General features: G+C 33.3%; 6 protein-coding genes across 10 annotated transcripts in view; 4 read left to right on the top strand and 2 right to left on the bottom strand.

Annotated features, from left to right (window-relative positions):
- Positions 1 to 700: 700 nt before the first annotated feature.
- Positions 701 to 2,496, top strand: LOC115245994. The gene is made up of 5 exons (XM_029824538.1): positions 701 to 764; positions 852 to 1,053; positions 1,453 to 1,805; positions 1,952 to 2,100; positions 2,299 to 2,496. The coding sequence occupies exons 1-5, from the start codon at positions 701 to 703 to the stop codon at positions 2,494 to 2,496; spliced, it is 966 nt and encodes a 321-aa protein (XP_029680398.1).
- Positions 932 to 13,764, top strand: LOC115246018. Its single transcript, XM_029824580.1, has 6 exons — positions 932 to 1,039; positions 6,130 to 6,218; positions 6,481 to 6,666; positions 6,900 to 6,989; positions 12,157 to 12,325; positions 12,502 to 13,764. Exons 2-6 carry the CDS (start codon positions 6,143 to 6,145, stop codon positions 13,604 to 13,606), a joined length of 1,626 nt encoding a protein of 541 aa, XP_029680440.1. The 5' UTR covers positions 932 to 1,039; positions 6,130 to 6,142; the 3' UTR covers positions 13,607 to 13,764.
- On the top strand, positions 8,851 to 21,396 carry LOC115246019 (battenin-like). Of its 5 annotated transcripts, XM_029824581.1 has the most exons (10): positions 8,852 to 9,078; positions 9,286 to 10,919; positions 16,383 to 16,701; positions 17,339 to 17,481; positions 18,150 to 18,308; positions 18,490 to 18,826; positions 19,232 to 19,381; positions 19,474 to 19,584; positions 20,893 to 20,922; positions 21,115 to 21,396. In XM_029824581.1, the coding sequence occupies exons 3-10, from the start codon at positions 16,546 to 16,548 to the stop codon at positions 21,253 to 21,255; spliced, it is 1,227 nt and encodes a 408-aa protein (XP_029680441.1). In that variant the 5' UTR covers positions 8,852 to 9,078; positions 9,286 to 10,919; positions 16,383 to 16,545; the 3' UTR covers positions 21,256 to 21,396. The 5 variants fall into 5 exon arrangements, with proteins under 5 accessions (XP_029680445.1, XP_029680441.1, XP_029680443.1 ...); XM_029824583.1 differs by lacking the exon at positions 8,852 to 9,078 and having other exon boundaries at positions 9,833 to 9,995; XM_029824585.1 differs by lacking the exons at positions 19,474 to 19,584; positions 20,893 to 20,922 and having other exon boundaries at positions 8,851 to 9,078; positions 21,115 to 21,381.
- LOC115246021 lies at positions 14,759 to 16,071 on the top strand. The gene is made up of 3 exons (XM_029824588.1): positions 14,759 to 14,879; positions 15,056 to 15,337; positions 15,658 to 16,071. Exons 1-3 carry the CDS (start codon positions 14,804 to 14,806, stop codon positions 16,023 to 16,025), a joined length of 726 nt encoding a protein of 241 aa, XP_029680448.1. The 5' UTR covers positions 14,759 to 14,803; the 3' UTR covers positions 16,026 to 16,071.
- On the bottom strand, positions 21,372 to 22,872 carry LOC115246020 (probable U3 small nucleolar RNA-associated protein 11). Its single transcript, XM_029824587.1, has 2 exons — positions 22,674 to 22,872; positions 21,372 to 22,206 (listed from the first exon to the last, which is right to left on the bottom strand). The coding sequence occupies exon 2, from the start codon at positions 22,184 to 22,186 to the stop codon at positions 21,425 to 21,427; it is 762 nt and encodes a 253-aa protein (XP_029680447.1). The 5' UTR covers positions 22,187 to 22,206; positions 22,674 to 22,872; the 3' UTR covers positions 21,372 to 21,424.
- Positions 22,873 to 23,514: 642 nt separating this feature from the next.
- Positions 23,515 to 24,951, bottom strand: part of LOC115246059 — a 3,140-nt gene continuing 1,703 nt past the window's right edge. The window contains exons 3-4 of the mRNA XM_029824645.1: positions 24,317 to 24,951; positions 23,515 to 24,230 (exon numbers count right to left, since the gene is read on the bottom strand). The exon at positions 24,317 to 24,951 is cut by the window's right edge and continues 649 nt beyond it. Coding sequence (XP_029680505.1) covers positions 23,842 to 24,230; positions 24,317 to 24,951 — 1,024 coding nt within the window. The 3' untranslated portion in view covers positions 23,515 to 23,841. The remainder of the gene's footprint in view (positions 24,231 to 24,316) is intronic.

Here is a 24,951-nt window from a genome sequence, read left to right as displayed (position 1 = left end):
TATGTCCGTTAAAGATAATAGTTAGTAGCAGCTCCACGAAATCTGCCTGTATGATAATATAGATGTCAAAGCCATCGGCATGTACGACGCGTATAAAGAATGGATGTCACTTACGTTGATTGTCGATGCATCGCAAGTTATCGGGACGATATAGAAAAATTAGGTCTCATTATACAAGGTGCACAAATGATAAAATAGAAGATTATAATATGTATAATAACGTTCAACTGACAATTGTGACATATGCGTAACAATAAAACTTTATAATTAATATTTTGAATAGTAACATTTTAAAGAATTTGCCATGAAAAATCTGATGTATAAAGATAGAAAAATATAATTAATAATAATTTCTTCCTGAACTTTCGCCATGTAGAACAGTATTATTAAAAAATACATAAATATTTTTTTTATATATTTATCTTGCCGGAACATTCGTCGCTCGAGGGATATTCTATGTATTATTTATTTCTTCTTATCACAATGATTTATTCAAACGACTTTATGTAAATAAATGTACCGCGAAGGTTGTCGCGAAGGCTGTCGCTTTTTCTGCCGGAATCCGGATGACGGAAGTCACCGGCACGACTTCCCCCTTTCCCCCCAACCTTCGCGGATATTTTCGTACGTGTTGAATCATTCGGGAACATCTCCATTCATCTGTACGCGCCATGAGCCTCCGGTACCGGTTTGTAGAGAGATGGAAAGGCGCTTTCATCGTTGGAACGACGACGATGACACCGCCGCTGTCGTCGTTCAACGAGGTGCGACGAAAAATCGGAAGCGAACGATTGGTGCGAGAGCCGTCCTCTGATTTACCTAGAGCGCATTAGAATGTTTAATAATCCTAGCAGCGGCTTGCGAGACGGCAGGTGGTGGTCGGCCTGACCGACTTTTAAAGAGACCTTGGGGGGAGTTGGGCGGCATCTTCAGTTGGACATTGGCCTCCGTAAGACGAAGAGTCAGGGAAAAAGAGCCGCAGGGTGCAGGAGAGCACGAGCACGGCCGCCTCCTTGGATTTCTTCTCAACGATCCACAGGTGGGTAGAGTCACGTATATACAATCTGTCCGTTCGAGGGTTGGAAAACAAACATATCGCGATAAAAAATTCATCTAGACGCGATCACTGAGCATCCTTTAAATACGGTACTCTTGATCTCTTTAAATATAATCTTTTTTTCATAACGTATAATCTTTACTTCTACTTACATTTAATAGAATTAAGTTGTTATATCTTTAAGTCACTAGGATAGAGTTGATATATATTGATAAAGCGTGAAATAAGATCAATGCTTATATTTTTGAGAAGAATTCTCTTTCCCATTTATTATACAAAATTGACAAAAATTTTGCTTTATATTTCAAATATCATCAGGTAAATAAATTTAAGGAAATAATATATCAGAAGAGAAAGAGAGAGAAGTATTAAACATTTAAATAATATAAAATAAGTATTAAATATTTAAATAATTCGGTGCCGAGGATCGACAGGAACCTTACGACAGAGGGAAAAATCGTTAGCAGCGGGATCGAGGAATTTTCGGTATCGCGGGAAGACTTGAAGCAGCTGAAGACGTTGCTGAGACAGGCCTCGAATTCGTCACAATCTGGAAATGAAACGGTTACCGCTACAAGACAAGGACCATGTCAGTGTCTCGGTGGCGTTTGCGGATGTTGCTCGCGGATCTTGTACGACAGGTGGAAACAGAAGGCCTGTGTGAACATCACGTACGATCCCGATGAGTTTAGCTTCACCGCACACATCTTGATGAATGATAGAATCCTTTATACGAGGACTGTCTCTGGTAAGTAGTGTGTACAGAGATAAGTCCACACGTTTGATTGACCAACGAAATTTGTAGATGAAAGAAAAAGAGAGGAATTTCTAGATCGGAGATTTTTATACAGATAATATTCTTTTTCTAATTCGTTCTTTGTTATATATTTTCAGGAAAGAATCCTAGACCGATGTGCGTTCCTTTTCCAAGGATACCGTTCATAAGAGCATGCGTCAGATTTTATAATATATATTTCCAAGGCAGAAATCTTCATCTGTGTGTCAATATGGAGGGAAAATTCGAGGATACGACAGTGTTTAAGGTCAGATTTAAAAATTCGTTGTTGTAAAAAATATTATTGAATATCTACACACACATATACTTCTGTAGAAGTAACGCAAATGCAAAAAAATTACATATAAATTTGCTCTCATATAATTGTAAAAACATGATATATTATATATAATAAATATTTCATTATGTGCGAAACGCGATGTGTAAAATGCGTCTATTTGTACAGGTGAGTTTAGATTGCCTTAGATTCGGTGCAAACGGACTAGCTCTTTTAAAACCAGAAGATGGAGGCGGTTTGGGTCAAGTAGAAGTTTTTCCCGATGACGTTAATGATGATGAAGACGATTACGACGATGAAAATGAGGAAGATGATGAAAATGATGATGAAAATGATGATGATGATGATGATGATGATTTATTCTAAAAAGATTTTTTGTAAGAATGGATTATGTTAATATTATAAATTATATATGCTATGCATACATATTTATTTGTTATTAATATCATAAATAATTGTACATATTTTTTATATAATTTTTATACAATTGCATACTTAAAAAAAAATTTAATTCTGTATTTTTTTACATCAATTCATTTATTATTTCGTGTGTAAAAGAGTATTAAGGTCATTCAAACATGGTTATTTTATGAGATATTTTATATCACAATCAAATAAGTTATGAAATGTGTTATATTAAAATAAATTATGAATATCTCGTAAATTTTTTATTGATTTTTTCTTAATGCTTTCATACATAGTACATAGCATACATGCACGTGCACATATATCTGTAATAAAAGATTAAGATAGAATCAAACTAATCCATTTATATGTATATCTATATGAAATCTTATATATATCTATATATAAAAGTATTAAAATAGAGAATATGAGCTAATCCATTTTAAACATTTATCAAAAATATTTTAAAAGCAATACTTTTTTTTTGAACGGAAGATGTGAGACAAATGTTTTTTGTCATTAAGGAGATAAAAAAAAATTATAATCTCTATTTGATCTTGAGTAATGGTATCAAGATTACGTCACATGTTGATTTTTTAAAATAGGAAATTTATCGATTTGAGTTAAGATTATTAACATTTAAATAATATAAAATAAGTATTAAATATTTAAATAAGTATTAAATATAAAATAAGTATTAAACATTTAAATAATATAAAATCTAAATCTTTGCGAACATACACGCAATTATATTACGCATATATTATATACAGTTATATTCCTATTAATAATCTATTACCGTTGTACTAATAAAATCTTCCAAATCTAGATTGATACACAAAGTTTGAAAAGTCATTCTATAGATCGCACTAGCACTTTTGTCCGTGATTTATTTTCTGGACGAGATGCGAAGAGAATCGATCGATCGACTTTACGGGTGACATAGCGAAATGTAACTCCAATCGCGTATCCAGCTCCTTGACCATATAACGCGTTCTATAACGGTGACACGAATGTGTCTCTCTGCGCGTGTAAAGACACGCGTTTCCTCGATAGTATCACTAAAGTCCGCCATCGAGTCTCGAGTAGCGCCTCTCTGACGCATGCCTTTGACCGTGACCGGGATTTAGGTCAACCGGTCGCGGACATACGAAAGGAACTTGCGTTCAAAACCGGAAATAAAATTTGTTTCTTTGTCTCAAAATGATTTATCTAATTATTATTTAAAAAAAGATGAGAATCTTAACATCAAAGGATAGAAAGATCCGAAATTACCTCGACGGTCTATCTCGACGATTGACGAGCGGAACGAGTGTCTCTATTGTTCGCCGACAATAACTATGGGATAATTATTGGAAGATGAGAGGAAAGAGAGAGAGAGAGAGAAGGAGAAAAGAAACATGCGTTCAATGAACTTTTTTAATGTGTGCTTTGCGTGACAAGTTAAACGCGTGCTGCGTGAAATTCAAGTGTGATGATCTCAAAAGTCGCTCAATCGATGAAACGAGTTTTCACGAATATTCCTTGGAATTTGTAAAACTTGTATTTAAATTAGATTTCACTAACATTATATCTTAAAAAAATAAATTTCAGATTGCATCAGAAATTGAACTGATAAAAAATAATTATATTTTTAATTTCCTGTTAGTTGCTCTTTGCAAGCTTTATATAATTCTCATGACCAAATCTCAAATACGAGTTTGCGCTTCGCATAGCGGTAAACAAACTAACTAGCGGTTGAATACTATTTTTTGTAAAGTTTTTGGAATGTTGCGCATAGTAACATTTCTCATAAATTATTAAATAAATAATAATTTTGAATATGTGAAAATGTGCGCATCAAATTCAATTATTAATATTAAACGAAATTAATGTTAACAGTTAATTGCACATGTATATGTCCTCTGGAAATCCAAAGGACATTCAATATAATAGACAGGGCAGACATCCAGGGGTTATCCAGGGGACATTTATAGGACATTAATACTTATTACAATACTTAAAATTTCTAAATTATATTAAATAGCCTACATAACCGAAAGTAATCATGTATGCATATTAAATTTTCATAAAATATATTTATAATAATATCTTAAAACATCCTACAAATATCCTGAACCATCCTGGACATATTCAGGATGATCCTGAGGACGTTTTGTGCTGTCTGGGTATAAAACACAATTTTCTTTCAGGTTTAATATCGCAAATCTGCCATGAATATATAATATTTTTATTTCAATATATGCATATGATGATCAATAATCATAGTGTCGTTCTATTTGCATAATTCAATAAAACAATCGGAATTTCGGAGATTCATTGCAGGCCGCGAACACGTCTTATATTGGTGTGGTGTCCTGAATTTCTTGACCTAAATAATCCGCGCGGATTGCTGACCTAAATACTCCACGCGGACTCTGGATCGCCTGCCAATAATCATAGTCCATTCGATTCTCGATCCAATAGAAAACTCGGATTTCGTCGTCTCGCGAATCATGTCGCGTCTTTTTGGCGTTCCGGGCTTTCTTCTCGCATCCTTCTCGCATCCTTATTGCATCCTTCTCGAGTTATTTTATCTCTAATTCCTTAAAAGGCACGCTCGAGCTCGAGCGAGCACTGCTCGGTCTCCCCGAAACTTAATACTTAGATAAAAAATGAAAGTCGATACTTTTTTTCACAACTTTCAGTTATTTAGATGTCGCGATTCACACCGAAAGTGTGAAACAACATGTTTATTTACGTGTCCACCTGTCATCGACTTTCTTATCGTATAAGTGATTTATGTCTCACACAATTTAGTTGAAACTACTCACTCACACCTCGACGGTCTATCTCGACGATTGACGAGCGGAACGAGTGTCTCTATTGTTCGCCGACAATAACTATGGGATAATTATTGGAAGATGAGAGGAAAGAGAGAGAGAGAGAGAAGGAGAAAAGAAACATGCGTTCAATGAACTTTTTTAATGTGTGCTTTGCGTGACAAGTTAAACGCGTGCTGCGTGAAATTCAAGTGTGATGATCTCAAAAGTCGCTCAATCGATGAAACGAGTTTTCACGAATATTCCTTGGAATTTGTAAAACTTGTATTTAAATTAGATTTCACTAACATTATATCTTAAAAAAATAAATTTCAGAAATTTCTATTAATCGATTAGCGGCTTTTAAGAGAAATCTTATTTCCCAGTCATGTCACATCCAAGTATATCTCATTTTTTTTTTCAGTAATTAATTGTAATAAAATTGGCAAGATTTATTAAGATATTAATTAAATTGTTACTGCATGTAGTTGCATTAAAAAAAATTTTGATCCCTAAAAATTACGTTAAATTGTTTAATAAGGTATCACGTGTGATGATCAATTAATCGCGAAACAATAAAATGACATTTATGGCGATGATTCAGAACGACTTGTGTGATTTTTTGATGTTTGCACCGGCACGCGCGTAAAATATTCTTATATTTTCACGATTTCTATTATCATGTTTTTTATTGGAATCAACCGAAAGATTGGAACGTGCCGTCACATATAAGACGGATCTTTTCACAGCGTGATATGGTAATCACATTGCATGTTTTTGTCATTGTTTCCAGAACGGGCGACAGGATGCGACTGTCGACGATTTTCGAGCTATTGCTGATCCTCTTGCTGGTGGCATTTGCAGCTTATGGTCGAGTAATCGGTAAGAAGAATAAATTTAAGAAGAAAATAAGTGATGAGGAGAAGGAAAGTAAAAAAATAAACTTCATGAAAATTTGAGAAAAAGATAGATATAAATTTTAAATTGCACAAAAAATACAGGCAAAATGCAATGGTTACATTTGGTTTTTAAAAAACAAAAACTTTAATTATTTGAATTAAAAAATACAATTTTCTAATATCAATCGAATACTGTAAAGAAAAAAATTATAAAGCATCTTGTAAAATTATATAAATATTCCCAGATCGCGATGATAAGACACATCGGGTGGCTCGCGCCGCGGATAACACGAAGCAGAATGGCATGGACCTATCGACGATGTCATTGAAACAGGCGACCGATAGTGTGAACCGATACTGCACCTGTAACGAGAACATCTGCAATTGCTGTCGGGACTTTCACATACCGGTTGTGCAGCTGAAAGGACCAGGTAATTACCGTGCAATGCAATTGTGTCGCGCGAAAAATGAGAGTGTAGCGGAAACGTGAACGTGAATGCTTATTATCTATCGTATTACGTTATCGTCCGATTAATTGTTATCGTATCGCATTATATGTATTAATATTTTAAATAGGTCTTTCTAGACTCTTTTTTATAATAAAATGTATATTATGTTATTCTTTCTCATGATAAGAGAATCTCTTTGTATTTGAAATTCGTAGGATGTGCCTCCCTGCAATATCTACAAGGTGACAATTTGGCAGTTCAGCTGAGTTTTGGTGACAACATATTAACCAGCACGATCGTTAACGGTAAATACGTTCAGTAACGGTAACGATTAACAGTTGTCGTCCCGCTATTTTCTCTTATTATTTCGATAAAACCAATATTTTGCCAAGAATTACTTATTACAGATTATAGATTTCAATAAATGGTAGTCTGGAAAGCATTTTACGTAATATTATTAATATAAAAATATAATTATATAGAGCGTTATAAATAATTATAGCAAACTTTCTAATAGAAAAATATAACAAAATCTTTTAAATAATCTTTTAAATAATTTTATTGTGATTTTATTTAATGTAATTTCGATAAAGGTTGATTTGTTGATGGAATAATGTCATTACAAATTTCGTATAAGTGATTTATGTCTCACACAATTTAGTTGAAACTACTCACTCACACAAACTTATTTCATACATTTATCGATGTAGTTCCGAGCATTTCTTTCAAACTCGGTTTATTGAAAGCGCGTTTAATATATTATTGATATTTTGCGATTAAAATAATCAACGTCATTTGCATAAGAAGTAAATGTTTACACATTATCTATATTTTTTTAATTCTTGGCTAGAAAGTGACATTATAATTAATGTAGAGAGGAATTTTAAGAAGAAATTACATTAAAATATGTACAAAAACATCTTTCTTTAAACTCTTGTAGTTATTTATTAAACTATTTATTGCGATTAACAATTATATATTAAGATATATTTTTGTTATAACAATTGTATGCATTGCTCTTTAGTTTGAATCGCGAGGAACGGATGCCTGGATGCATGAATGTAATAGTGAATTTTACTCCCGTACATAATTCAGAATAGACAAAAACGTTCCGGATATTTTCCTATAACATAATAGCTCGTGATTGCATCCTGTACAATGCAAGTAGAACGCATAAAAGCAGAAAGTGTTTAGTGCGAAACGAAACGTCGCTGCACACACAACTCGATAATAAGCTAATATAATTTCACGAGAAGAGAACATATATATTTACTTATACTATCATAAAAGCATAATATGTAAATATGAATTCGCGTAGCATTAGTGCTCTTGTTTTGATATGGTTGTATCTTGTTTGCGAAGCCATCGCTATCCGTTCAAGTTAGTGCTAACAATTATCTTCGTCACGTTAAATTTTTATATAATTATATACTATATATTTTTATATAATTACATATATATAATATCAGTTAAGAAAGTTTTATATCTATCAGAGTAAACAATACCCCGATAAATGAACAAATCGTGATAACTAGAATTTTTAAGAATAATTAAGATATCATAAAACTTTGTAAAAAATGTGCTATTCTATTAGATATTTTTATTAGATACGCCTCTTCCCTTTAAAAAATATTTTGTATATATTTTATTATGTGAGTTATCAATTTAAATAAGAAACGCTGATAGATGAAAAATTTTATCAGGCGTTGCTGTACCCAGAGGATTTCTGATTTATAGAACGATCTCGATTAGTCAACGATCTTGCAACTGCTCGATGTCCTTCTCCTGTTCTTGCTGTCAAAGTGTGATCATCCGATATACGAAAGAGAAGAAGGATCGTAAGTTTTGAAACCTTATTAAAATTAAAATTTTGCAATCATTTTTTTGCCAAGTTATAACATTTTCAAGCTAAAGAATTTTTGGCGAGAAAAGAAAATGTTCTTTATTTATTTTTTTTATTTATGAGCACAATGTGAATATCTGAGAATAATAAATTAAAAGTTGGATTATTGCTTTCTACATCGCAGTATGCGTGAATTTCACGTATCAGAGAAACGGATTGAATGTGGATGTCACGTTGAGTTCGGACACAATCAGCACCAGAACAATCACGAGTGAGTGTTTTTCCATTAATCTTGCTGTGCAATATTGCAGAATCTAAAAATCTGCACTGAGATAACATATGAGTTATCTATGCACGTAAAAGAAGTGATAGAGATTTCATAACAACGTAGAATCCGAAACAGAGAAATAATCACCACGTTTACAAGCGCGGCTTTATTTTTTGAAAATTTATTTTACAGATTTTAAAGCGTTGCAATTTTGCGTGCACGTTCCCGGTTGCTTGTTCTCGTCTGCATGTGTCAACATGTTGGAGTTGAACCTATTTCCTACGTAAGTGTCTAAACAATTTTTATCAAAGTGACTTCATATATCCGAATTTGTGATGTCAATGGGAAGGAATCCAAAATTGAACAAAAATGTTTAGTTTAATTTACAATTCTTAAAATTTTTATTATTTTACCGAATTTATCATCTAATGTAGCTTGCTTTTGCTTACACATTTATTTCCAACTTACAATTTTTAATTTTTTCTTGTAGATCCATTACGGTTCGCCCTCGCCTGGACATTTATGCCACGAAACAACTTTGGCAGATCAATTACAACTGTATAAGTGTGTCAATAGAGCTGCCGATGATGCCGATGAATAACACGACGAGAATGACAGACATGACAAACGAGGAAATGTCCACGGCAGGAAACGAAGAAATGGAATCGTCGTCAATGACAGAATCAATGACGGGAGAGATGATGATGACTACGCAAATGTCGGAAGCAAACGGGATGGTAGAACAATTAAAAGAAAAAACTGAAATGTCAGAACTTATTTTGGAAGAAACGGTCGATTAATACAAAGTGAATTATAAAAAAAGTTTAATAGAAATTTATCAATTAAATGATCATAATTAAATGACAGTTCCAATCAGTTCGGTGGTCGGAGGCCGACTTAAGCGGCCGTTCTTATTGCGATCATTCCAAATCTTTACAAGAGAAGCCGAGAAGGAGATATCGTTGCCGATTTTCCTCGAGTGGTCGCGCTTATGTCGATATATGTACCGTTTTTTCTTTCTCGTTGAAAATTTATACTTATTCTGAAACTAGAACTCGTCGCGGCAACTATACGATATTGCAATTCTTATCCTTGATTATCGATCGCGCTATCAAATCTCGACAGCGATACTCATTGTTACAAAATTAAGTTGTTTGTGAACATTTTCAAAATATATATAGTTTTGCAATCTTTCAGATTGTAAGTAAACAACATCCCCGAAAATCGATGTTTCGAAAAATTTCGGCTATCATCTGTTTGAATGTGCATATTGTTGTCTTTGTGATGTTATGAATTGTATATAAAAAACTCTTTGTGTGTGTGATGTGTTTCTCAATAGACTCTTCAAAACTCAGAGACGAATTTTACGTCAGTTTCTTGTCTTGATTCAAGAACTATATTGTTTTTAATTAAGGACAGTATCCTTTTTTTCAAGTAACCTTTTCACAAAATTTTAGGTATTTAGTAATCGTAAAAAAGCAAATGTTTAGTCTTCATTTTACATTTTAAAATCCAAAAGATCCACATTTAACGCTTAATACGATTGTATTCATTTCGTAATAATATTCTTTTCGACAAACAAATAGTATTGATAAATGCATTAACTGATGAGTGTAGATTATATTAGACATTTAAATATGTGTTTTATGAATAACATGCTGAAATTTAACAGAATGGTTTGGCTAAGAATAGTAAAAGTTATAAGTGTCTCCTCCCCATACACACTGTCAGTCTACTTTATTTAAATCGCATTGTAGACTCGACTATTCTTTCTAATTAATTAGTAGGCTTTTGTTTCAAAAGTTTTAGACTTGTAACATTAGATACTGGCTATTACAAAATAAATGAAATTGCATTTAGAGTCAATTTAATTAATAAAACATCTGCTCTGGATTTTGTATCACATTTTTTTCATCATCTCGTTCTGACTGATAAACGAAATATCTCTGTTATAATTAGACTATAATAATATTACACAAATATCTTTAAAGATGTCTTGACATTGATAGTCTGCAATTATAAAAATTATATTAAAATTTTGCAAAAACAATGGCATAATTTTTTGATTGTTGTATCTTCCGGTTGGAAAATTATTATATTACGCAACTTGGCTCGTTTGTTATTGTGAGTAGTTTTTTCAGTAACATTGTATAGCAAGTGTCAGCACAAAGAAAACATAAAGATAAATTTAAATTAAAGTTAACACAAATGTATGTAAATTCTGTTTCAAATCAATATTAAAATCAATATATCCTCTTGTCATTTGCCACTTTATTTCTATTAAAAATAAGCTCTAAATTAAATAATACAAAATATATAAATTAAACAAAAATAAAGCTCTCTCATTTATATATTTTTTTTATAAACATATTTTTTACGTAATATTATTAATATAAAAATATAATTATATAGAGCGTTATAAATAATTATAGCAAACTTTCTAATAGAAAAATATAACAAAATCTTTTAAATAATCTTTTAAATAATTTTATTGTGATTTTATTTAATGTACTTTCGATAAAGGTTGATTTGTTGATGGAATAATGTCATTACAAATTATTAAAAAAAAACTTGGTCAGATTGATAATATTATGTAATTCACGTTTATCTGTTGTCTAAAAATCTAATACAGCATGCACCATAAAAAAAGAAAAAAATTACGCACGTATACCACGCGTCCAAGAGCTAGCGGAAAAGATGTGTTAATTGTGCATTCAAATTAGCATAATGTCCAGGAAATATAATCCGACTTTTATTTAATATATGTGTGCCATTGTCGATACAAGATAATAAGATAATGATAAATAAAATATGTACACGTTGCGTTTTTAGCTCTTCTTCAACTTCTTTTTAAAAAAACAAACTAAAAAATATCATTGTATAAAATATCTTTGTCCCGTTATATCGGGCAAATTTCATACTTTGGCATCAGCTTTGAATATGTGAGATCGCACATTCATGTTTCTTCGGTAGAAGTTTATAAAAAATAGATTATAGAGTCTCTCGAATGTGTGAAGCATAGACGTTATTCGGCGAATTTGTGTCAGTCCGGAGTGAAAGTATTTGTATAGATGATTTTGAAAATGTTGATATCGAGTATATTCTTTTTCTATTTTGGTCAACGACCTCAATTTACTTAAACTCTCTCTAAACGAGTTATTTTAAATATTTTTAACATATAGAATATATTTAAAATGCTTTTAATAGTGTATTTTTAAATTAGATATATTTTACTTTATTTTTAATTTATTATAGAAATATTACATTTATTATATAGACACATATCTCTCTTAATAATTTCTTTAAATAGAAGTTAGAGAGAGAGTTTGATATATATGCATCGAGAAAATATAAATTCCAGGGAAGAATCCGAAGCCTGTATGTGTTCCTCTACCGGGTGGCTTTAGCAAATTCTGCGGCAGGATTTATTCCATCCAACGTGACGCGAAGAATCACTTCAAAGCTTGTCTCGGTCTGGAACTGCAATCATCTACCGAACTGGAAGCTAGTCTTCGCGTCAGTTGCTTCAGGTACTTAACGATTAAAATGTCATTTGGATTTTTATTTTATTTTAATTGATAAAATATATGATATAAGCGAGAGAGAAAGAGAGAGAATTTACATTCAAGAGAAATAAAAATTTAATATATAAACTATATTTATAAAAACATTATTAAAAGTATTATAATGTTATCTTAAATTTCAGGTTTGGTCCAGAAGGTTTGAAGCTTCGACCAGCCGAGCCACTTCCGGTTATCGAGGCGGAATCCGTCGAGGAAGATGATGATGATGATGATTTCTTCGGACTTGGCTCCGACGATGATGACGATGATGACGATGACGAAGATGACGAAAGACCTTCCCTCAATTCCGTCACGGATGCTTCGGCAGTCAATGACGCGCAAGAGTCGGATGACGATGACGACGACGATGACCTTTTAGGTTTTAGCGCTCTGATAGATATCTTCACCGGTGACGACGAAACCGCCACGAAGAGACCTAAAGTTACCACTGCGGCGCCATTGTTGGAATTTACTATACCGATTTTATCAAAGCCAACGACGCCGGCATCACTGGACGATCACGAACTGCCTACTTTCCCCAACAACGAGTCGGAAAATGACGACGAGGAACACGAAGGCACTCAGGAACCCGGTAAAGTGGTAGACGAGGAAAGTACGGGATCGACTGAGAGCAACACGGAAAATAACACTGATGAGAATCAAGATCAAGTCACGGAGGCCTCTAATAAAGTCACGTATCTTGCGAAGCCTAACAAGGCGACCACCAATAAAGTAAAGAAGGGAATTATTGGACAGAAGAAACCCAGCGTGACGTCGACTAGCGTCAATGCCATCCATGATCCCGAGAAACCAGCAAAGAAACCCATCAAGGACGAGTATGATGAAGACGTTGATGACGATGATATTTTGGGCGATGACGACGATGAGGATGACGACGACGACGATGATGAAGTACTTGACGACGATGACGAAGACAAGAATGATGTATACGAAGACGATGAAGATAAACCAGATGATGAAAAGCACACAGAGCATTATGATGATGGTGATGACGATGATGAGAAGGCTGAGGATCTTGCTGAATTGGACGACGATGACGATGATGACGAAGAAGAAGATGCCATGTTGAGTGCTCTTATGGATACAGGGAAAAATAAAAAAAATAAAAGGAATACGACGAGTCAGACTAACGCCGATAAACACGACGAGGATTACAGCGGTGAATTGGACTTTCTGGCCAGAAAGCATCCCGATGGGAATCGTCAAAGCAAACTCACAAGGCTTTAAAATGTGCAGAACTCCAGTCAATAGGATAATTGAAAGAGAATCGAAAAAAGCTGTTTTTTTTTATCTGACCGTAAATTCGCTGTTTCGATAAAACTTAAGGCGTTTTGTCGAATCAACGGAGTATTCGTCAAAAATTCGGTAGATTAATACAATTGTGATAATGTCAGACCCATTTTTAACGATAAAATTATAAAAGTCTCTGCGTTTCTCCAAGTTTTGTAACAAAATATAAAAATAGAATTACAATTATATTCCAATTATTATTTTATAACATTATATAAAAGAGATAATTTTGTAATATAAATTAATTTTATTGTTGAAAAATAACGGTTTGTTTTACTATCACAATTATCTTTACATAATTAATTGTAATTTGTATTTATTAAATTATATGGAGACTGATGCAAGATTCGTCAGAGCGAAGATGAGAGAGTTTTCTTGAAAGAAAACTCAAATAAAATTGTGTGAGATTCTTTAGAATACTAACTGTTAAAAAGATTTTAATATGAGAATCTGAAAAAGTTTATACGTAAGGAAGACTTATATGATTGTTTGTGACCTCAGCCATAATAATTTGCTCGACTAGCTTAATGTTATTTATTAAGAGCAAATAAATATTTATGATTTATGTATTTATTTAAGTTATTTATTGATACTGTAATTAAACAAATTAAATAAAAATATAATTTGCGCTATATTATGCATCTCTTATCAGTTCTATTTTTTTGTCTGTGACGTTTGATTTATTTCTTCTAATTAATACTCTTTATGAAAGGAAAGTTTTTGTTGGAAGCATCATTCTAGTTTTTAATAAACGTTGCATATTTTCTACTTTGATAACTATTTTTCAATACTAATATAAATTATTTCTTGTGATATTTCTCGAGATATATCTTTAAAAATATATTTTTGAAATTTATCTCGAGATGAATATTTTTGTACAATAATTATATTCAGATTTATTATAAACATCTATCATTTTATTTCAGTTTTTAACAAAATTAAAAATATTTTCGACTGTCTTTTTCGTCGATTAATTTATACCGCAACGATTTATTGAGCGTATCGATTTTATCTTCTATGGAAAGTTGATGCATAATTAATGAACTTGATGCTCCTACGGCTTGGTCCAACCTGTATCCAATTCCAGTCTGCTGTTGGCATCGAAGCGTGAAGGTTGTGTACGATCGTCCAATAATGTTAATTAAATGGATTTGCATGTCCCTCCTCATCCTTGTAATTCAGGACGTCACTGCGGATATTGGCTATATCGGTGAGAAGAATGAAATAATTCTTGCAATTAATATAAGTATAACATTATTATATTATAATTAAAAATTATAGTATTACATATATAAAAAAATGACATTATTTAGAAAATTATGCACAAATTTATAAATTATATTGAAACAAAATGCGTATCTAACTAAGTACATTATTTTCTTTCAGATGTATCCAAATATGACATGGTGTACTACGATCCGAACACACGGTTGAGATTGAAGGGCGAACTGGAAGACAGTCGCGACCCTGTACCTAGGATTTCTTTCCATGGCGCAGGATGCAATTGCGAAAACTTTACGTGCGGCTGTTGTACTGGTGTCAATATAACCACTTTTAATTTTGATCGTCATGCCTGCACCAATTTCACTTATATCCCTGAAGATTTCGCCATCAAACTTAAATTTATAATAAACGAGAGAGTACTTCTTAGCACGGGTGCTATATCTGGTGAGTGTGATTGAGTAATTTTAATATGTATTCTTTAGAGTCTTGAAAAATTTATTTTGATAACGAAAATTATTAGGGTCATCTCAATTTTTTTATTTTATAAAGTTATAAAGGAATATTTGTTCATCTCATGAGATGAAAGGGAATAAAAATCTTACATAACATTTTTAAGAAAATTGTGATGAGTAAACTTTCAAATGATTACGTTTAAGTGTATTTGTTTTAAATAATAATTTTCAAATATATTACAATCTTTGTGTATTCGTATATAATAATTTTGTAATATGACAAATTAAATAATGTAATTTTCATATCTCTAGCTAAAAATCCGCCACCACTGTGCATGCCTTTCTATCTTCCCTTTATATCCTTCTGTGTGCGTTTCTTCGATGTCTACACATCCGGAAGAAATCTACACGCGTGTATTGACTTCGAGACGCTTGTGGTGAGATGGCCGGTCCTGGTCTTGCACTTCGATTGTGTAAAAATAGGCGCGGATGGGGTTTCTTGGGTAAAGCCCGAAGATGTCAGCGTTCTCCAAGCGGCAAAACCGGAAGTGGCAGAATCGAACGGGCCGATAGTGTATGACGAGGTGGACTTCGAGTCAGATCCTACCGAGCTACCAAGTAATCAGACTTTGAATTTGACGCTCGAAGAGGAAGATAACATCGGCCAATTAAAGCTGTGATATTTGTGTATATAGTTATATATAATTATATGAGTTTATTATTATAATACACTTTAAACAAAAATAAAGCTCTCTCATTTATATATTTTTTTTATAAACATATTTTTTAATATATATTTTATTCTAATAATTGTTTAACAATACACGTAGAACGTGCATTATATATATCCGCAGATAGCGGAAAATTATTTGTGATGTAAAAGTATGACTCATAAAAAGTATAACTTTGTTCTTTTGTGCAATTTGGATTTTTATTCGGACAACGAGTGTACTTATGAAAAGTGTTCTTTATTTATTTTTTTTTTTTTAGTAGTATATAAAAGTACGATAAACCGATTTAGCACATGTTTCGTTTAGGTTCGAAGTAGAGATGAAGGCAAGGATAGGGGCAGCTAATTGAACGGCAAGAAGAGAATTAGAATATAGAGAAAGACAGACGAAGCGATAGAAGAGAAAAAAAAATACAATTTTTTTTTGAGACCGATTTTTTCGAGATAAAGGGCAATCCGAGCAACTTACTATGGCCGGGAATACTTTAGACGAGGACGCTATTGCGAAGAAGACACGATGGCGCAATCTCGTGGCCTTTTGGATTCTGGGGCTGTGCAACAATTATGGCTACGCCGTGATGCTCAGCGCGGCCTACGATATTCTCGATATCAAATTCGATGATAAGGTGAGTTTAATCGATTCTCACACGTTTAAAGTAACGGATAAATTGAGGCTTAAATTGTAAAAATCTTAAATGTAAAAATCTTTATTTTACATCGCCGAATTAAACGATAAAAAAATTTACCGCACCTCGATTCTTATTTGCCAATTTCTTCACCTAGTATCAATTTATAAATATCCGCGCGTTAAAAATAACATGTAATGTGATCCATCTGGCAATTATTTGATGATCTTATACGAAAAAGATTGTCACGTAATTTATATATCATATGACTGGATCTCTTATCGAGTAAGAAAAAACGATTCAGCAGCATGAGAACACTATTGTGTAAGCAGCGTCCTTTTCATTAGTCTAATCGACGCGTTACATAAATCACAAAAGAGCACATAAGAATTAATCTAGTACGATTGAAATATTTACAAGATGACAGAATTTTTCGGCGTATATTGTATATTATTTATTGGGAAAAATATAATTATATAGAAACTATATGTAAAATAAAATAAAATAAAGAAAAAAATATATGTAAAAAAAACATGAGGTTTGTAAAACCTGCCGTGCTATTAAATTTTAATGGAAAAGATTTTCTTATTTTGAATAAGGATATCTGCAAGGGAATTGCTGAACTGTTTTTTCCTAGGATTCTACGCTAAAGACAAATGGCACAAATATGACGGGAATTCGTACGTGCAATACAGTTTCCACTGGTGCCATACTCTTGGCAGATATTCTACCATCGCTAGTGATTAAGATGATGGTGCCGTTCCTGCCGTTTCTAGTACAGTCAGTATTTATATATATATTTCTCTCTTTTGTTTTAGCCGCTACAAAATGAGCATTGCAAATAAATAATTTTGTTTTTATTAGTGATTAATTGGAATGGCAATAGAATTAAAGCATAAGTCACTTTTTTTCACAAAATGTTTCAATTATTTTTCTTTAGTTTCTACGAAGAATTTTCTCACATTGGCTCAATATTAAAAAAAAAAAAAATAGATTAAATTCTTATCTAAATACACTAACGCACACACATACACTCAGATATATTTGCAAAAATATCATTAGTTTGTATGATCTGCTTCATGCGATAACGGGGTAATTAGCGAAATTACAATTCGGTGAATAAAGATAAGATTCCGAGATTAATTTGTGTGACGATTAAGGGATGATCTTTTAATAATAATGTATGTATTCTTAGTAACTGCATTCCAAAATAAGATGCAAATAATATCAAAAGCGATAAAAAATTGTAACAATTGTACAAAAATTATGTGGCAAAATATTGTAGGAAGAATTAATTAATGCGTTTACATTTCTATGCATCATACTTGTGTAACATGACGGAGAGTTGACAACTGGAACCTCGTATAAGACCTTTTCGCGATGTGCTAGCGACAAAGCTCCAATCATCAGTCAAAATGCTAATCGATTAATCGATTCATTAATTACAGTGCTCGAATGGCTATCTGTGTGTTATTTTCCGCTGCAGGATTTCTCATGGTGTCGTTTAGCACTGCTGAATGGCTCGCCATTCTGGGCGTCGTTGTAACATCGCTCTCCTTCGGCTTGGGTGAGGCCACCCTGCTCAGTTACAGTAATCAGTTCTCCAAGTAAGTATGTAAATTACCCGCTATTGTTTATATTACAATATGCTAATACGAAAATTATAATGTGTGTAAATTCAATGTAATATTAATTTTATCTTTCATACCTTTATACGTTTTAATTTATTTTTATCGATTTCTTAGCTGTTTGATAAATTTAGAATGTACTAATTAAATCTCCTTGCAGAGAGGTGATCTCGACATGGTCATCGGGAACAGGCGGCGCCGGGGTGATCGGTGCCTTATCTTACGCCAGTCTCACTACGGTATTGTCTATCGAGAACACATTATTGGTCATGTTAATTGCGCCATTTTTGCAAGCGATCACGTTCTGGTGTATCCTCAAACATCCGGCGAATACAGAAATATCAATCACCAAAAACGGTACCAAAAGTCAAGAGCAGATTATCCAGGTCTCCGAGAAGAGCATCAGAGACAAGATCAATTTGATACCTGGCTTGCTGAAATACATGATACCGCTCGGATTGGTTTACCTTTTCGGATATTTCATCAATCAAGGCCTGGTATACAATATTTTGCCACATCCTCGCTAGCTTCAACAATTAAAAACACGTATTTGTTTATTTCAATTAAATCTACTTGTATATTTATATTACAAACATCTCTTCTTCTTCCTGTTAGTATTATGTATCGTATAAATTATTGTTAAAATAATACAAGATAAATAAATTCCTTTCTTTTTTATTTTAAAAAAGGAAAGATATATGCAGAGAAATTACATAATATTGCTCATCGGACCGTTTTATAAATTATTATGCGATAATTAATTTTAATTAAGGGGAGAAGGGTTGGTTGAGATACAGAACAGATTGTTAAATTCAATTTCTTTTGAACGATCACTAGTAGTATTGTTTTAAGATTTATAGTATTGTTGTATGTGAACATAATATTAATAAATACGTTTACAGTACGAGTTCATCGAATTCAATGACATTTGGTTGAAACCATACGAGCAATACAGATGGCTCCAAGCAGATTGTCAGATAGGTCTATTTATCTCGAAATCGTCGGTGAACATAGTTACGATTGACAAAATTTGGATTATGTCCGTGTTGCAGGTAATTATATACTCAAGAGATTAAACAAAAATACGAATTAATATATTGAGTTGTCGTGAGAAATACATTTCAAAACTGATTTTTCTTTTCAGTTCATTAACGTCATAATTCTCCTCTTTGAGGCTATTTTCTATTATATACCAAATATATGGATCGTTTTCGCCCTTGTATTGTGGGAGGGTCTAATTGGCGGCGCGACGTATGTGAATACTTTTAATACACTTCATATAAATAACTTTATATTTATTGCAATTAATATATTATTATTATTATTATTTATTATAATAAAATATAATAAATGTTCAAATATATATGTATTTAATTTCATTATAAAATAATGCAATAACATTGAATTTGCCTTGATATCTTGTGGGATACTCATTGAATGGATATTGATATCATTTATCTTCATATCGTTAAAATATACTCTCGTTTTAATTGTAGACAATGCCTTCAAGAATTTTGCATAATAGAAATGAATAAAAATCAATTAATTTAATTCTAAATTAATAATTGTGTTTATTTGTGATTTTAGATAATTTTCTACATCTTTTATCCTTGTTATATTTAATCGAAGATATTTGTGACACTTGACAATATTTTCTAAGAATCTCTATTGCTTCGTTATAACGAGTTCTAGCTGATGACACAAAATGCGAATGAACGACTCGCGACCGAGCCTAAATTTCACCGTAAAACGGGGTCAGCAAACAAGCGTTCACTAACCGGCCAGTCAAGTTTCGATCGTCCGGGAAGGAGCACATCTCGAGGAGATGTCGTCTTACCTCGATTAAACGTCGGGCAAGATCAAGGACACAGGATGAAGCAGACCGCTCGCTGGCTGCTATTGATCGTCGTCCTCGCGACGCGATCGGCTTCGGTGCCGAGGATCGACAGGAACCTTACGACAGAGGGAAAAATCGTTAGCAGCGGGATCGAGGAATTTTCGGTATCGCGGGAAGACTTGAAGCAGCTGAAGACGTTGCTGAGACAGGCCTCGAATTCGTCACAATCTGGAAATGAAACGGTTACCGCTACAAGACAAGGACCATGTCAGTGTCTCGGTGGCGTTTGCGGATGTTGCTCGCGGATCTTGTACGACAGGTGGAAACAGAAGGCCTGTGTGAACATCACGTACGATCCCGATGAGTTTAGCTTCACCGCACACATCTTGATGAATGATAGAATCCTTTATACGAGGACTGTCTCTGGTAAGTAGTGTGTACAGAGATAAGTCCACACGTTTGATTGACCAACGAAATTTGTAGATGAAAGAAAAAGAGAGGAATTTCTAGATCGGAGATTTTTATACAGATAATATTCTTTTTCTAATTCGTTCTTTGTTATATATTTTCAGGAAAGAATCCTAGACCGATGTGCGTTCCTTTTCCAAGGATACCGTTCATAAGAGCATGCGTCAGATTTTATAATATATATTTCCAAGGCAGAAATCTTCATCTGTGTGTCAATATGGAGGGAAAATTCGAGGATACGACAGTGTTTAAGGTCAGGTGAATACTTTCTACCGAATATCGACTGAGGTAATGAAACTATTGTTAAAAAAAAATCAATTTTAGAATTATATTAAATAATGCAAATCCAAAAATATAAAAGTTAAGTTTGTTGAATATTTCTAGCGAGAATTTACGTTTTAAAAGAATGAAAAATATTCTGTCACGTTCTCTATCTGGCGATTTATTTTCTACGATTGTGCAAAATTAATTTGATCGCAGATTCCGAAAGCTGATCTTGAGGTCTCCATGGGGATCGCGTCGATGGCGGACTCGATCGGAATCGCGTTGGCCGGTTGGTTGTCCATGCCGGTCCACAATGTCATATGCGAGCTATCGCAACCGAAGAGATTAGGTAGCTAAAGGTATCGCGGATATGCAGTATATTAAGAAATCGACATCAAAGAAACAATGAGAGTTGCATATCTATAAATCGCCAAATGCAAACTTTCATTGAACAATTCATAATTATACAGCGCTTATATAAAATTATAATACTCTTTATTACAACAAATTCTCTGCAATACACAAGTCACCGTTTCCTTTCGAACTTCCATTTATAAATAGGAGCAGCATCCTTCGAACCAGGTTTCACTAATTTTGGCTTTTTGATCTTTTTATCCTTTAACGCCCTGCGCATTTCCAACTTCTGCTCCACGACTGTCAACTCGCGTTCTCTATGAACCCTCTTTTCGAGTTCTTTGTAAGCCATGTGCTTTTTCTGCCCGATCTTAGTAATAGTTTTGTCATCCAATTCCGGCAACTTCATGTCTTTAATCGTGCTTAGCTTTGGTCGATTGGTACGTCTGGACAGAAGTGCTGGATGTGTATCCAGTTTCTTGGCAAGATCAAAATTCTTCATCTCTGTGCTGTCTTCTATGAAGAAAATGTGTTGATTCTGCGTTTCATTGGCAATGTCAATCATATGCAACTGGCTCTGCAGCTTGTCTATCTTCTTCGATTCAATATTTCTCTTATACGCTACATATCTGAGATCCTGTGTCTCCATCAACTTTATCTGTTCAGGTGTGTGCTTATCTTTCTTGTCTTTCTCTCTATGAGCGCCATTCACTAATTGAGAGTTAATCATATGAAAGTGAAATTCATCTGGATTTTTGTTCAGCGCACGTTTCCGGAGAAGCTTGATCGTCGCCTGCTTTTCCTGGAAATCCCTAGCTCTCAAGATGTAGTCTTTCTTTTTCTCTAGCAGCCCGAGATGCTTACGAACTTCGGGCTGGTGACGTTCCCGATGGGTTTTCTGGCTCGTCTTCGCGGCTTTTTTCCACGACGACATTTTAACGTTGCTCGTGTAATCTGGAAAAGTGTTTGGATTATATATACATATAACACATCTTTAAAATTCATAATATATACACTTTACGACAAAACTATAAGACATAATAAGACACTGTGAAATATATTGCTGAGAAGAATTTTATTTTTATCTTTAATGTTATTGTTTATTTTAAATCATTAAATTTAAAAAAATATCGAATACTGTATTTTTAAGAACTTTGTGTGCATATGTTGTGTCAGTTGCGACAAGCCTATAAGCAATTTTAAACAGTTACAGTCATTATCATCATTTCTCCATACTAATAAACTTTTAAGTTAAGAATTCAATAATTTTATAATATTCCTTAAGATCAAAAGTGCTATGTAGTTTTGTCATAAGAGTATATGTCCATTCAAATAATAAAAATAAATAAATATAAATAAATTTGATAGTGGATAGAGTATCGTTAAAGAGTTCTACTTTTATTGTAATAATTATAGCTTACTTTTTTATATTCACTGAAGAAAAATCACTACTGTTTTATATCGATGTTAATAACAGATAATCATTACATAACCTAAAATTTAACAGCTGACCGAGCTATACTATTACTACATGTGCTGAATGGTGATCCCAGATAGTAATTCCAGATTCCAGTCCTAGTCGCGCTAAAGGCACATATATATTATCATACGATGGTAATAGTTTTTAGTCTCATGTTATCTACGTTATCTACGTAATAGATGATCAGCTGATTATTATTGAATGGGTGTATTTCAGTCTCTAGATAATGTGCGAATATGATTTCTTTTTTCAACGAAAAGGCGTCGAGGCATCAATAATTTCCAAATTATAAACGATTAAAAAAGAAAGTCTTTCCACAAATTAAACTTTGTGGAATTAAAAGATTAAACTATACGTTCTTCGGTTAATTTCAGATTAAGTTTATTTCAATAAAAAAATTAAAAAAAATTTTGGTTACGAGATATATGAATGTAAAAAGTAAAAATTTGCAAATGATGACCTCCCTCGATATTTTCATTGAAGAAATAGTCTCCAAAAATTGGCCAGAAAATCTTTCATTAAAAGGACATTCGGTAGTTTTGAGATATCTTGTATATTTTGATTGATTCACGTTTTCATTACCTTTATTAATGATTTTAAATAATATAAATCTGAAAAGATATATATGAAACCTGATGTTATAATGACATAATTTACGTTTACTTTACATATGTGAAAAAAATATTACAAACAAGAACAATACTTCAAAATGTCTTTTTTTTTTTAAATAATCATAATCACAAGATATATATTCCAAGAATTAAAGTATAATCTATTTTTAATGTAATTCGCGACACAAACACACCATCTTTTATTTAATATAATGTATAATATCAGCACATATTTGTAACACGTCACTTCGATTTTTAAATGGAAATTTCCTTTCGAATATTCTATAGTAAATTATTATAACAAAAAATAAATTAGTAAACTAAATGTCTCGATTATTAAAACAATTTTTTTAGACGCGCCACGTGTATAGTTTCACAAAATACATTCTCTCATTAAAATATTTCTCTTAATTCATCTACTATACTCGCAGGATAATAATATTTTATTCTTATATTATAAAAAATATTTTAATCTTTTATTATAAAAAAAAGAGATGATCACTCGGTTTGCGTAGACTGATGGGCTCGCGCAGGAAGCGGGAGGACCGTATCGCCTACTGTCAGGGATCCTTGACTGAAAACTTGCACTCCTCTGGACGACGTTGTCGCGTATCTGTTTCGCATTCTGTTGATCGGCTGGCGTGCTTTAATCATCTTGTACCATCCCTTCTGACGTTTCGCCAGGGGACTTCGGACGTCCACGGCGATCGAATCTACTCGCGAGGAGGATACTTCGGTGATATCGCGGGCTCGTTTGTTTGGACGAAGTCGGATGTTGTCGACGCTGCTGACGGCCGATTCCAGGGATGTCAATGTCGATTCCTCGATGATTTTCCGTTGTTGAATTACTTCGGTTGTCGTGACGTTGCTTGCTGGAATGCCCAAGCCTGAAATTAATATTCGGACAGATATTTAAAAAAAAAATTCTTTCAAATATATGTCAATTTATAAAGTAGTTAGAATTTTTACTGACCGGAGAAACTTTTCAGGGCGTATTTCATAGCTTGCGCGACGGCAGCGAAGAATCCGTTGTTATTTCTATTATCTTTAACGTCTTTCTGCATGGATAATGAAGAACACGGCACGATTTGTCGACAGTCCGTCGTCGAATCCTTTGTGGAATAGCTCTCGACATTCGAGATGCTCATTTCCATCCTCGTAACAGACTTGATGGGCAAATTAACAGCATCGGTAGACTCAACCGAAGACGGCTGATCCGTCGATGCAAGCTGTTCCTGTAGCTTCTTCAGACCTGAATCAATTAGAGGTATCAAATCATTGCTCAATCCTCTCGAATTGTTTTCCATCAACACTGTTATAAGTACCCTGCTGGAGTCTTGCCGACACGGAGCCGACGAGTCTTTGCTTATTTCAGGATTTCGATTCTCCTTTTCCGTGTCCTTCGTGTCGTTTTGCACGGTTTGCGAATCAATTAGAGAATTTTGCAAAAGTTTTACACAGGAGCTTTTTTTATTCTCCATCTGGCTGTCTTTTGTATTCTCTGTGTCTTGCATCTTCATCGTGTCTTTTATATCATTCGTGTCTTTTATATTATTCGTGTCTTCTGGATTTTTCACGTTTGATGTACTCGAGACTTCGCGAGCGTCG

The sequence above is a fragment of the Formica exsecta genome, unplaced genomic scaffold, assembly GCF_003651465.1.
Source record: "Formica exsecta isolate Colony F162 unplaced genomic scaffold, ASM365146v1 scaffold138, whole genome shotgun sequence".
In the NCBI taxonomy this organism is placed as follows: Eukaryota; Metazoa; Arthropoda; class Insecta; order Hymenoptera; family Formicidae; genus Formica; species Formica exsecta.
The sequence above is the reverse complement of the archived record's forward strand: the minus strand, read 5'-3'. Positions and strand labels throughout refer to the sequence as shown.

Bases quoted from the DNA above. Each gene is read 5' to 3' on its own strand.
- LOC115246020 (XM_029824587.1), bottom strand. From the start codon at position 22,186: ATGTCGTCGTGGAAAAAAGCCGCGAAGACGAGCCAGAAAACCCATCGG.
- LOC115245994 (XM_029824538.1), top strand. From the start codon at position 701: ATGGAAAGGCGCTTTCATCGTTGGAACGACGACGATGACACCGCCGCT. The intron at 1,806-1,951 runs GTAAGTAGTGTG...ATATATTTTCAG, and splicing joins TTATACGAGGACTGTCTCTG to GAAAGAATCCTAGACCGATG. The intron at 2,101-2,298 runs GTCAGATTTAAA...CTATTTGTACAG, and splicing joins AGGATACGACAGTGTTTAAG to GTGAGTTTAGATTGCCTTAG.
- LOC115246021 (XM_029824588.1), top strand. From the start codon at position 14,804: ATGTTAATTAAATGGATTTGCATGTCCCTCCTCATCCTTGTAATTCAG. The intron at 14,880-15,055 runs GTGAGAAGAATG...ATTTTCTTTCAG, and splicing joins TGCGGATATTGGCTATATCG to ATGTATCCAAATATGACATG. The intron at 15,338-15,657 runs GTGAGTGTGATT...TCATATCTCTAG, and splicing joins TAGCACGGGTGCTATATCTG to CTAAAAATCCGCCACCACTG.
- LOC115246018 (XM_029824580.1), top strand. From the start codon at position 6,143: ATGCGACTGTCGACGATTTTCGAGCTATTGCTGATCCTCTTGCTGGTG. The intron at 6,667-6,899 runs GTAATTACCGTG...TGAAATTCGTAG, and splicing joins TGTGCAGCTGAAAGGACCAG to GATGTGCCTCCCTGCAATAT. The intron at 6,990-12,156 runs GTAAATACGTTC...TATAAATTCCAG, and splicing joins AACCAGCACGATCGTTAACG to GGAAGAATCCGAAGCCTGTA.
- LOC115246019 (XM_029824581.1), top strand. From the start codon at position 16,546: ATGGCCGGGAATACTTTAGACGAGGACGCTATTGCGAAGAAGACACGA. The intron at 18,827-19,231 runs GTATACAATATT...ATACGTTTACAG, and splicing joins ATTTCATCAATCAAGGCCTG to TACGAGTTCATCGAATTCAA. The intron at 20,923-21,114 runs GTAATGAAACTA...ATTTGATCGCAG, and splicing joins TCTACCGAATATCGACTGAG to ATTCCGAAAGCTGATCTTGA.